Source organism: Pelmatolapia mariae, linkage group LG12 (assembly GCF_036321145.2).
Source record: "Pelmatolapia mariae isolate MD_Pm_ZW linkage group LG12, Pm_UMD_F_2, whole genome shotgun sequence".
Taxonomy (NCBI): Eukaryota; Metazoa; Chordata; class Actinopteri; order Cichliformes; family Cichlidae; genus Pelmatolapia; species Pelmatolapia mariae.
The window spans coordinates 11,093,736-11,107,996 of NC_086237.1; the positions used below are offsets into that span (position 1 = coordinate 11,093,736).

Consider the following 14,261-nt stretch of genomic DNA (forward strand, 5'->3'; position numbering starts at 1 on the left):
CACATTTCCACTTGTATTTAATAACAGTAAGTGACAGCAGTGTGACAAATTCATTCTGTTTCCCCCCAAAGAAAACATTCTTTAACACTAACATGAGTTTAACATTTACATGACTCTTACAACAAGTGTTGTATACAACAGGCTTCTAATAGGCCTACACAGAAAACAATTCATTTCATAAGTGAAATTACAAAAACAAAGTTCCTTTTACATTTTAAGGCTGCCAAGGACACAATCTGTAAAATGAGAATCAAAACATTTACTTCAAAAAAAAAAAAAAAAAAAAAAAAACCCCAAAAGGTTAAAACAACACAAATGAAAGTCTGCTTTCTTCAAAACAATCCTTTTCTTCAAAGCAACAGGACCCTAAAAAGAAAAATTACACTCATCAACAACTTGGTTTCCTTAAAGTATTCATACCATTTATCAATCACTCGAAACATGTTTGCCTATTCAGGCTGCAACAATTTGAGTAATTCAATAATAACCAATTCAACAAATTCTTTGGGGCTTCATTTCATGCACGGCTCTGTGCACGTTTTTGTTTTCAACGCTGTAAACGAGCGATTCACCCACATTTTTTCAACGTATTTAGGAGCAGAATGTGAATACCAAGCCTCACCACATTAAGCTCACACAGCTCCCAGTTTTTAAACATAACCAGCCCTTCGAGTACCCCGAAGAGAAAAATAAAAGTCTCCGCAACTCAGAAAGTCTGTGGTCAACAACAGACACACATTATGCCCATATCATGGTCTAAACCAGAGATAGTCAAGGGCAGAACCTCTCAGACGCCCAAGGTAAGATGTTCAGATACTGAGATGTTCAGTTCGAAGCCTTTGAGGCACTTTTAATTTTGACTTTATTTTATATATGTTGAGACATTTTAAGTTTAAATTTCAGCTCAGTGAAGCTTTTTAAGCACAAGACTTTTTCAGTGCCGTATTTTTCGGACTATAAGGTGCACTTAAAATCCTTTCATTTTCTCAAAAGTGCGCCTTATGAATTCTGGTTGTGCTTATTGACTGCAAACCGATTTTATGTGGGACACGGCGCTCAAAAATCTGTCAAAATGTTTTAGTACGACTTTGCTAAGCTACAAAGCCACACCGCTTTGTAGATTGTCGGAGCATTACGGCTACAGTAGTCAGGAGCCTCAGAATAATACATAGCATGCTTCAACATAATATTACCATAATGTGTGCGCACACACACACACACACACACACACACACACACACACACACGTGTGTAAACTCAGTCACGCAGTAGAACATGGGAATAGAGCAGCTGCGAGACATTAATGAATCAATGGTACGGAAGTGGAGGAAGCAAGAAGAATGAGTTGACTAAAGTTTGACTTATCTGTTTTGTTTCGCTTAATGCGCCTTATGGTCCAAAAAAAAAAAAATTAAAAAAATAAATACGGTAACTTATCTGTCTTGTAGAAATGTGCTCCAAATAAGGAACTTGTGTTGACGAGATTGTTAATCATTTACAAACCAATATTGTCTGTATGGAGTGAACATGTAAAGCTGCGGTGTTAAGTGATGCGGTTGAAAGAAAAAAAAAAAAAAAAAAAAAAGAAAAAAAAAAATTGGGTGCACCTAACTTGTGCTGGTGCAAAAAAAAAAAAAGAAAAAAAAGTTAAACTAGAGCCCTGTCTGTACGCTTCATATTTCACCCTGCTTCTATCAGCATTCACATCATCAGTGAACATTAGTGACTGCTTTACTGGCATCCACACATGGCCATATATTCTAGCAAAGTCAGACCTGTGCTTCCTGTTCTTGAGTGAAACCAGGATACAGACTTTACATTCACAAACATGTCTCTTGACTGTAGATTGACAATGATCTGTCTACCTGTTCGAGTGCGTTCATGATTTTGAGAATTTGGTTCTCTTGACCATTGAAATAATTATGTCATTATCCTTCCTATGAACTTCAGGAGTCCAATTACTTTTAATCCCCTGAAAATGGAGGAGTATGTATAAAAATCCTGGCAGCAGCCAGTGGTGTACATCAGCCTCTACACCTTGTTCTCAAGTTAGTCAACTTTGGACACGTAAAGAGCCAAGAGTACGAAGCCCAAACACTTAACTCAACTGTTTTAGTTCATTTAATCTTAAAATTCTCTTTAAATGTATGTGTTTAATCAGTGCTGTTTATCATTTATGTTATATGAAGGATAAGACACTACAAACACATACTACATGCTTTACATCTTCATGTTTTAACACAACGAAATCAAGTTCTCTAGTAGACTAAAGTGATTAATTCAACAATATCCATCAATTCTTAAACAGTTATAATACATCCTTTTAGGAGTTCTATTCACAGCAGTGATGTGAGAATAACTCCTGTACGGCGCTGCGTCACACCACTTGTAGAAGCACGAGTGCTCAAAGGAAGCTGTTGCGTTGGCTAGAATGTCCGCTTAAAACTATGAGCCATTTAAATAAAAGTTTCTGTAGGAAGCCTTAATTCACATTCAGGAATCAGAAATCTAAAATTCGGCAATGCAAACGGCAGCTAATCTGGTATTTTTAGTACCCTGGTCAGAGGTGAAACAGAAACTACAGATTAGATAGTGGAACGCTCCACCAGAGGGCAGTGCAACAACACTTTTAAAAAGACTCAACTATAGACTACTTTATGTAATGCACATCCAGTGTTTTGAGAGAAGAAAAAAAGAAATTAAAAGAAGGGCAATTGCATCATTACATGCAAAGATTCTGTGAAATCAGGCCCAATTAGAATATAAAGGAAGTAGTACTCACACCCTTAATCATTCTGAGATGCTCATTCAGACCACATGAGGGCAACATTTGTACACATTCTGGGTAATTTTGTACTTCACATATATTTTTAGAATAGTAAAGCAAGAATAATGATATTTAATTATCATTCAGGGCATTTACTAACTTGATTTGATCTGCAGTCAATTACATTCTTGATCATTAAATTCTGATCCCACCAACATTTCATCACTTGCATTTCTGTAAACTGATTTAATATTCGTGTTCAAAATGCAAACCTGGCAGGTGTCCAATATCAGGCCACATCAGCTGTTGTAAACACTGCTTAGCAGGGTTGAGATGTCTGTTGGAAGACAAAAAAAAGTTAATGTTCAAGTCCTTACAATGTTAAGCATTTCTTCTGCTGGATAAAAGTCAACTTTTCACTCTTACAGTCCAGGAGGATTATATGTTCATAATTTGATGCACAAACACTGAAAACTGAAGTCTGCTTGTCACAATAGTTCTGTGTACAGCATAATGACATAAGTGCGGGGATAAAACCCTCGCTCTGGCGTTATCTAAACCTCTTCACCTAAATTATCCAATCAGATGCTCAGGCACTTGTCAGGACTGCTTGAACCTTTCAGATGTTGGCACTACTCAGAAGACAATCAAATGCTGTGCGCTGATTGTCAGCTGTAATTGAAGAATGTTTCTGCCAGATCATTCGTGGAATTAAACATGTGATTGCCTATTGTTTGCAGGGTTCGTCTTCCAAGAACTGCATAAACATTGCCCGTCTTCCTTCTGAAAGGTTACTCCAGCTGTCACTGACTGACACTGATATATCAGGGTAAATTCTGTATGCAACTTGATTAATGAAAAAAAAATTACAATAAACCCCTGATTTCCTACAACAGCAAGAATGCACTGGACCATGTCCACACAAATACAAAATCCATACACCCACTAGGACCGATCTGATCATATCATAACTGCCAGTGTTACCTGCATATAAGCCAGTTATCAACAGAACAGCTCTGTACCTCAAAGTTAATAGACTCAGCCCTGAGGGAGCAACACCACAGCTACAAGACTGTTGTGAGCACACTTAGGCTACGCTCACACTGCAGGTCTTAATGCTCAATTCCGATTTTTTGTCTGCTTGTTCACACTACAAATAAAATGTGACAGCAAACGCACTCTAGTGTGAACCCTCAAAGCGGCCCGCAAGCGCAAAAGACGTCACACACACACACACACAGCGCTCCGTTTAGACCCAGACCAAACAGTATTGTTTGACTGATGGCCCTTAATATAAAAGACTTGTTTCGGACTTTACGTTTCGCAGTTTTAAGTTAAAGTTATTTTGTTATTTACATATGGCCTAATAATTATCCCTATTGCTGTTTTAGAGAGCAGCGGTGCTTCAAAGGATAGTTGCAGATTTCTGTCAGAATCTGCAGATTATACAGTACAAATAAAATGTTCACATTTCTCCAACGTTGTCTTCCCAACAGTTTCACTAACATCTACACTGGATGGCCAGGAAGCGTTCACGATGGATTCTCCGGCACTGATAATTTGCGTCTGTCTTGTGCCAGTGACGTAAAAGACGGATTTAATGCGACATGACCATTCAAACAGCAGTCGCTTTCTAACACATCAGATATGTATCGGATTCAGTACCACATACGAAAGTGACCCAGATCGGATTTGAAAATATCGGATTTGTGCCGTTCACACTGTCATACCATGATCGGATACGGGTCGCATAGGGTCAAAAAAGTCGTATTTGATGGGCTTTCGCCTGCAGTGTGAACGTAGCCTTAGTGGACTGCATTTCCTAAGCACACCCTTTAGATTGGAGCAATACACCTGTGCTGTTTAGTACTATATTCATTTTTGCATTGAGAATGCCAAAGCAGTCGAGGTAATTTGACCAGAAACTTCTGCCTTATAGAGGTCCTGAAGATCAATTAATCAGGTGTATTCGATTAGCAGTGCCTGGCTGCCATTAGCCTTTTATTCCGATTGGAAGCAGGAAGGGTGTACTTGGTTTTTCCACAAACCACTTGTGCATTTTGGCTTAGTTTTTGTTAAATTATGCCAGTGTAATGTGTTGTGGTTTTATTTGCCCAATTTTAGAGATGTGCCATTTTTAGATTTTTTTTTTTTTTTTTAAATTAGGTCACATTTGAAACAGTCATGTGGAACATGTGTAGAATTTAAAATGCAGATGTTCCTTAAATAGGGTAAATGGTCAGTTAATTGGAGGCAGGTCATTGATGTAAATGAAGAGGCTGCCGACAACTCAGATCTCACACACGCGCTTTTCTGATCCACTGCTTGAATGTTCATTGCGAGGAAAAAAAACAAAAAAACAACAACAACAAAAAAGAAAAACCCCACACACACACACACACACGATTTCATTTCACTTATCTACTTGTCTTTATTTTAACCCCACTACTGTGTGTCCCAAGGGAGGACAGAGTACAGGCTATGGGGTCAAAAGTGACCAGAGTCACCATGTCAACAAGCACAGTGCTGCATTTCAGCATGAGCAGAGTTCTTTGTTTTGGCTCGGGGGACTCGACTGAAAATTCTAATCTTAGCTATAGACCTGCAGATGTGTGCACTGTTGCACTTAAAAACAAACAAACAAAAACATAAATAAGTAGTGAGCCTCAAATCAGATGAATAATCCAGACTGAGGTTCCCTCTCTTTTTGACTGACAGGCTGAACACTGACCCCTGAAAACATGAAGTACATTGATGAGTTACCGCAGGCTGATCAGGAGCTACTTGGATGATGAACTGGTATGTTGGCATCACACAGTGCTGCAACATCAGTCTGGTCATCTCTCCATTGTCTGTCACCGGTTCAGGGGGCAAAGTGAATCCATCATCAATTTGTTCCTCTGACATGCTCAGCAACTGGCCGGGAGAAAGAGCACAGTTAGATAAAACATTCATTTCTGGGAACCGCGACTGGTCAACTATAGTAAAGCAAGACCAACTAAAACAGAACAACAATCAAATGAGATGGTAAAAAGTTATTCTCTCAAAGGTCACTGCAAAAATCAATCATTTTCATAGCCATAACTCTAACACTTCACTTTGAATCAGACACTGAACTGCACTGGAAGAATAGGAGAGAAAAAACTTAATTTGTAATGAAAATTATAATTTATTAATCTTTAATTTATTGATGAGGGGGATTTTATTCCAAATGCTTGTTTTTTTTCCTAGAAAACACTGAATAACCCAGTAGTGTTCAATGATAAATATAAAAGTTTGCCTATAGAGCTGCTTAGGGACAAATGTTATTTCAGTTGTACGAATCACTCAGCCTGCAGAACTTTTCTTCATTCCATATTTAGCAGTGAGCTGAACGAAATTCATGGATACAAATTAGAAATGTGCGTAATTAGTCTACTACACAACTAATCGTCACTAGTCAGTACTAGTCGTTTAATCCAATTGTCTACATTTTAATTGTTGGCCATTGCCAGAAAGTTGTTGCGTCTTAAATCTTATGCAGCCCCCTGCCTCCAGATGGAGCTGCAGCCCCGTGATTGTTGTTGAGAAACATCGTAAATCTGCTAATCTTGGCCTGATCATTTTGTTAACAAGATTATTGTTAGTTCTTATAAATGCAAAAGAATGAGATCGCAGATGTAAGCAGCAGAAGTTAGCTTTCTCCAAAAAGTGGATGAGCTCTCTGTTAGCATAGGGCAAGGAGTTCAGTCATATGGGAGGGATTCGAGTAAACCCATTACTCCTCCACATAAAAAGCAGCCAGTTGACACCTGGTAAGGTGGCCTGGAGGGGACATCCTACCAAGAGGAGACCCCCTGGGGTAGACCTGGGACATGCTGGAGATCTCTCGGCTGGCCTGGGAGCAGTTCAGAAAAATTGACCTTTGACCTTAAAATTGAGGTCACAGAGATTCAAAGTTGTGTAAGACTTTTAGTAGATGCACCTATTATAGAGCTCGCCATTTTGAAGTATTTACTCTATACCCTGATTAAATGTTTTAAACTAAAATTAAAATTTCATTTAGCACTTTCCTGGAAAAGCTGCACTTCATGTTGGATATGATAGCTCACCTTAACACACTGGATAAAAGTCTCCACTAACAGATATAATTTCATTTAATATGCTAAAATTTGGCAATAAATATCTATACACTTTTGACAGTGAGTTGATGTAGTTTTATGTTATGCTCAGGACTGGATGGTTGATCGCTGCTCGCGGCTTTATGAAAAAATTCTTCATGTATTAACCCTCTGGGTTTGTTCAAAATCACTAACCTTTCAGCTTGTTCATGGCCAAAAGCGGCCACCAACAGATTAGGTCTGTAATTATTATTATTTTCATGTTTTGTTTTTTTTTGCTATTTTTTCAGCATAAAGCTTTTAACCAACTTCAGTTCTTTTCATAAATATAAAATAGTTATTACTTTTTACATTTTTAACCCTTTAAACACCAGTTTGTTTGTCCACTGCACTAGCTGGAAGAGAACCTCAAATCCCACAATTTTATATATTTGCAGTGCTACTGGAATTTCTTGTATTATTAATAGTAGAGTCTGAGACATGTAATTGATTCACATCAACATTGCTTATAATGCATTGTTATTTTTGTGCAGGGAGAGCAAAAACATCAAAACTCCCTCTCAGCTTGCTCGTGGCCAAAAATGGCCACCCCTTGTTTAAGTTTACAAAATGCTTTAATTAACACACACACACACACACATATACATACACACACACACACACACACACACATACACACACACACACACACACACATACACACACATACACACACACACACACACACACACATATACACACACACACACACACACATATACACACACACACACACACACATATACACACACACACACACACACACATATACACACACACACACACACACACACACACATACACACACACACATACACACACACATATACACACACACATATACACACACACATATACACACACATATACACACACACACATATATACACACACACACATATACACACACATATATACACACATATACACACACACACACACACACACACATATACACACATATACACACACACACACACACACACACACACACACACATACATATAAAAATCCACTTTCATTGACTTAATTTTTAAAATTGGCATCAGTGCTATTCATTTTTTTGAAAATCAAAATTTCATTCAAATTCAGAATTTTAACGCTTTAAATACAAGTTAGATCACATAATCCTAAGACCTCAAAAATGGGGGAGGGGGGATATATAAATATCTCTATATCTATATAATAAAACCCCAATTTTTTTTTCTACATAATACATGCCATCTGATTTATTTTCTAACCATGATGGAGGTTAGATGTATAGCAATAATTAACAGTATCAATGAGTTTTATGCATCTTTTTTTTGTGCAGTGAATTGTGCAGCTTCTCACACGGAGATCAAGTTAGACATAAAAATAATGTGAATACATTCTCTGTTATCATCATTTCCTAGCCCTAATGTCATTTATCATTTTAATAGCAATATAATGAATGGGTATTCAGTATTAGCAGATACAAAGGTGTATGGGTTCAGAACTGGAAAAACCTGGATCGACGCACTCTACCAATGTACAAGGATGGCTGATTTGCTCAACAGTGGCAAGATTTGACCTTTTAGTATAAACACCAAGTTGTTGCAACTGATAACAGATCTGAGATTGGGGAAGGAGAGCTGACATCTTTAAACATAAATCCTGCCTTTTCAGTTGCTCACCTTTTGATTAGATTACACTAATCTTCACAGACAAAGAGGTATGTCAGAGGCCGTACCCGTTAACAAGGCGGCTTTCAACAGCAAGGATGACGCAAGGGGGAATATAATGTTAGCATTCAATTAATTTAGTGTAAATACACTTTAATGCTAACTGTTAAAGGCACAAACTGGAAAGCAGAGCTTTGCTGGCCTTCATCTCTCCAGGGAGCTTGTTACAAAAGAGGGAGAGACACACTGGCACAAACACACTTTTTTGCAAGAGAAAGGGTTGAATTGCAGTTAAGCTCACCTCACATACGCCAAAGAGTGATCCATTCTACTGTAATGTATATGGGTCTAAGTTTTTGGACTATGACATGTTTTCAATTTTGCCTCCATACACCACCCACAGCACTGATGTGACTGAAGTGCAGACTTTTGCAGAGTACTGCATCAACTGTTCAGGAAGCATAGCCATTTTTATACACAGTCCCCCATTTTTGAGGCTTAAAAGTACTTTGATAATCACTGTCAGGCTGTTTCATGGCCAGGGAATGCCTGTTCCCTTGTTATTCAGCAGCAAATTAACAAGAAAAGATCTGAAGAGATTTCCATATGTTGAAATTGTATTTGGTACCTTTTCACTGGAACTCATGAGGTTCAAAGTAACTTCAAGACAACTTAAAGGGGCCATAATTAGGCTGAAAAGGGAATATACAATCTGGAATGTAAATTACACAGATTGCCGAAAACACTTCTCAGATTCAGACAAATTCTGAAAAATACTGGTGGCCCGCAGACTCCTAATAGATACATGTACGGTATAATATAAGAAATTCTAGGTGACTATCTTATCGCATTCACAAGATTTACAGAAAACATGACCTCTAACCTTGATGTTGAGGTCAAGTTTTCCAAGATATTTAGTAGATGACCCTTTGGTATGAATTTTAAAAATCCTACTTTACCTCCTTCTCAAGTTAATCACATTCACAAACTCTAGTGTCCACACACCCAGCAGAGTGACAATACCCCATCAGCCATTTACAGCTAAGTGGTAAAACAAACAAACAAAAACCCCAAAACTGATCAGATGACAATTCACTGTTCAAACAAGTAATGACCCAAAGTCTATGGCAAAGGCAAGCAAAGAGTTTCTCAATGCAAAGAATGGGGATAGGTGTTAATGGCTAACTCACTTACCATGCAAATGCAAAACTAAACTGCAGGAATCAACTTAGGCCAAAGCACTAGCATGTGTGTGATGCTCCATTTAATGATGCATGCACATTCTGAATGTGGATTAGCGCTATTACTAGGTTGATACAACAGCGTCACTTAACTGAAGAAACAGACACCACTTACATCATCCACTCGCCAAAGGTCACTACCAAGGCCTTCAGTCTGACTGTAGGTGATTGCATTCTTTAAGAAATCAGTCCCACTGCCATCATCCTAAAATAAACAAAAACAAAGAAAACAAAACACAGATCAACATTTCACAATAAGTGGCAGTGTTGCTCTTGGAAAACAACACACTTGTCATTTCAGAGAGTCCTGCCGAGCACAGCACTTACACTGTCAGTTTCCTGCAAAACTGCAAGCAGCAGTCGAATGTATTCTGTGGCAGCTTTGAGTGTGTCCACTTTGCTGGGCTTTCGGTCTGGTCGCATCAGTGGCACCATCCTTTTCAAGCGGGAGAACATGGTATTCAAGTTCCTGATCTGCAAAGAAGAAAGGCTGAAGTGCTTGAGCAAACACTGAAAACTGTAGGGTTTGAAGCAGGAGCGATTGTCACAATTTGATACTCTTGTAGAAATTTAAGCTCTGTGGGAACAAATCCCAGTTTAAATTAAACATTTACAGGGTCTATATTCATACTTATTTGATCGTAAGCAGCACTGAGTTTTATACAGACTTGTTAATTTTGAAATACAAAAGGTAGTTTTTAAATAAACACAAAGGAAACCTTTAGCACCCCAGCAGGTCTACTATGCAAATATCAGCGCTATTATTATTATTATCATTATTATTATTCATTCTAATATCTTTCAGACATCCAAAAACAACATCTCTAATATAACAACGAAGGAGAACTGCATTTCCAAGAAAATCTAGTCCATTTCAGACCATTTAATGCCAGGATGCATTCATAAAGCGATTTTAGAAAAAAGGTCATGCTTAGCACTTAACACACAGCTGCTAAAAAACAAGATGCAGGCCTTTGAGCAAACTTCAGCGCCAAACAATGTCTTACTGGTGTAGTGCTGCTTCATTGATGCAGCTCTGTGTGAAACATAAGCCGAGGACTCCTTGAAGGGCGGAGTGGCACAGATTAAGGAAAAAAATATTGCTTTATTGAGAATAAAGTCGAAATGTTTAGATTAAACTTGCAATTCTGCTTGGACAATAAAGTTGTCAGTCTATTTTGAGAAAATATTAGCAAATTATTCCCAAAATGAACAATAACATATATATTTTCCCAGCTATCATCGTTAGCTGTGAGGTTGCTAACAGCTTCCCTCCTTAACTGTTAAAGGAAAATTTGCCACCCGTCCTTCATTTGTGGTTACAAGTTACTTTTTAAAACACTCACTCTCATTCGTTCCTTGGCGTTGACCAACTCTCGTTTTTTCACAGTTTCGCTGAAGTCCTCGGCGACGAAGTATAAATTGTCCCGTCCTCGTTTGAACTTCTCGATGTTGCAGTAGACAGGGAGCGCGGACTCGCCCGTCAGCCGCTTCAAAATGTCACTCATGGATTCCTCCTCCGGTACCTTCATTTTAACGAGTACCGTTTGATAAAAAATAAGCTACCGATTTAATTCTTTGTCGTGGCGCCATGTAAAAGAGAACAGCGAGAGGCCTCTGGCGTGGTGGAGGATCACACCTGTGTCAGGAGGGTTTTAATTAGAGTCAGGTGTTGTGCCAAAAAGGACTTCCGGTATTTTCAACACTGAAAAAAAGGAATTTTGAGCAGGAAAGAACATTTCTGTCACATAGAAGCCGCTATCAGTTTGGGGTAAAATGACTATTATATATCCTTTATTTACCAGGGGAAAGTCTCACTGAAATTAAAAGTTTATTATTTAAGAGTGACTAAGTGGGCAGCAGATATTACAATGAATTTAACATAATAGTGCTATCAAGATATTCATAGCCTGGTTGAATATACTTTAGGTACAATAACACAGAGTCATAAAGATACTTGCAAACAAAAAAAGCATTGCACAGAAAAAAACTGACATTTGCCAAACATATCCATGATGATCAAGTCATTTTAAGCCAGAAAGAACATCCCTGTCCGAGAAATAAGTCTCTCCTTCACACTTCCATAGCTTTATTTTGGTTTCTGATCACGACCACGACCCATTACTGGTGGCATTATTCACACAACAGCAAGCACTGTTAACATGTTAACAAGCAATCTGTTGTTATCTATATGGCATCATCTGGAAACCTCCCTCAAATATAAAAACATTTCACTGCTGAAATCCACACAATGGCTTTTTAAACAGTAGTCTGGAGAATTAATAGAGGCCTTTCATGTTCACACCTCGGCATCTTTATTGTCTTTAGGGCAAGTCAGACAACTGTACACTGCCTTAAGCAAACCCTCAGCTTAATGTCAGATGTCTCCTGCCTGCTTTAACTCCTCCACCTCCACAGCTGCTTTTCTGTGAGGATTTTTCTTCCGGTTCCCGTTGTTCATGTAAATCAAAAGTTTCAGATGCTCTTTCACCTCCAACAGTCAAATCCCAGTGAAGTTTTTCTCAAAGCTTCTACTTTCTTCACATAAAGAGGAACTTTCACAAGTATAGCCACATAATTCTTCTCAGCTGTTTAAACTCTTTTTTTTTTTGGCAAATCTTCAATAAATGACAGAAAATCATACTGAGATCCCTGTTTCACACCATGAAAACAGTCCTGTGACATATTCAGGATGGTGCTGGCTATCCCAGCTGCTAGTGGTGTGCACTGGATAGGTTACATGTCTATCACACAGTATAACATAATATACAATATAATAGAAAGCTATTTATCTCTAAATGAATACAACATTTGTACAATTCATACCAAAAGCTCTTCTATTCCCAGCAGCTTTGTGGACCTCTTTTATACTGATATATCCATTTAGAAATCCACCAATCCAACCCAGGTTTGGCTAACTGGTCAATCTAAATTGCCCAAATAATTGTGAGTGCAAAAGTGTGTCTGTCTGTCTCTGTGTTAGCCCTGAGACAGACTGGTGTATCTTAAATCTGTTTTTCCTTCACATCAAACCTGCACAGGGCACATAAAAAACATGTTCCTGTACAACTTAACCTCTGTTATTGCTGTTAGAAAAGCCAAAGTTCATTTTCAAGAGGATATTGTCTTACTTTATAATTGATCTTACACTGTTTTCTTTAACCAGGGTGTTGCAAATATGACTGGATTTGCACAAGTATGACCACATGTCATCCAACTCTATTCCACTAAGTTTTTGTTTTAACTTCCTGTAGGCTTCTCATCAACCACCATGGTCTCCATGCCATTATGTGAAAAGATTGTAAATGATCTGTAAATGTACACAATTCCCTAGAATGTAGAATGAAAATGGTTATTTTTTAAAATTAATTCATTCTTATTTTCTAAGACAACTGAAAATGCAACGTTCGGGTGAACGCAATCAGCTTTCTGGGAATTCTTATTTTTTCTTTCAGTTGATAAGTTTGTCATTACAACCAAGCACTGCAATTAACGGTTAACCTTTTTAAGATATGAAAACTCTAGGGAAAATACAGCCTGAGTAAATAACAGGTTTGATAAAAGTCCCTTTAGAGGAATCTAAAGCTTGATTATATTCAAGCTTTAGATTTCTTTTTTAAGGCAAACAATTATGTGCTTGTCTTTATACTAATGTTAGGCTTGGAAACAGTCAGAAATTAGCTTGTTAAATAGGAAGGCCTGTGACTCTGGGTTGGTTTAAGCTTTTCAACAAAAGGCTGTGAGGCCTACCATACATCAGTGTATTTAACTGCTGCACTCGACAGTGCATAATTACAATAAGCTATTTTCACTATAAGAAAAGACAAGAGTCCTCCAGTCCAACAGCCCATTTCAACAGGGGAAGGGACACTCGCCCCACAAGTCATTCATTACATGTTCAGTCGATAACTATGTTTTTCATCAAATTTCTCTGTGAAAGCAGGTAAATGTAAGCATGAATCCTGATTTGCTGCAGTCTTTATTTGGTCTTCATTCACTCAGAGAAGCACATATCTATGTCCTTTATTCTCCCATCGGAAGAGAAAATAGGCAGATTGCGAGTATAAACTGTACTTAATGTATCTAGTCCTATTTTCTTGCAGAGTGATGTGAGATATCCAATAAAACTGCATCAGGGATTGCTGACTCAGCAGGAGTGAGCACATGACTTGTACTGCTAAGAGAGTCTAAAACAAAGGAAGTAACCGCCTTTTACTTCATGGGCCACAGACAGTCTAATCTGACCATAAGTGAATTAGACCACTAAAAACCAAGGCATAACATCCCATATGAAAAGAGCACCCCTCTTTGTTTATATTTAATAAGTGTACAGCAAAGGTGTCAAATATAAGGCCTGGGGGCCATAATTGGCCTAGAAAAGGCTCCAATCTGGTCCACTAAATGGCTTTGTAAAATTTAACGTAGGGCATAGATTTTGGACTTTTAACTCTAATAAGTATAATTGTATATA

The 14,261-nt window shown here is 38.0% G+C and overlaps 1 protein-coding gene across 1 annotated transcript; it reads right to left on the reverse strand.

Annotated features, from left to right (window-relative positions):
• Positions 1-3,086: 3,086 nt before the first annotated feature.
• Positions 3,087-11,337, reverse strand: figla (folliculogenesis specific bHLH transcription factor). The gene is made up of 5 exons (XM_063490315.1): positions 11,137-11,337; positions 10,118-10,264; positions 9,906-9,995; positions 5,531-5,683; positions 3,087-3,104 (listed from the first exon to the last, which is right to left on the reverse strand). Exons 1-5 carry the CDS (start codon positions 11,320-11,322, stop codon positions 3,087-3,089), a joined length of 594 nt encoding a protein of 197 aa, XP_063346385.1. The 5' UTR covers positions 11,323-11,337.
• Positions 11,338-14,261: the final 2,924 nt, after the last annotated feature.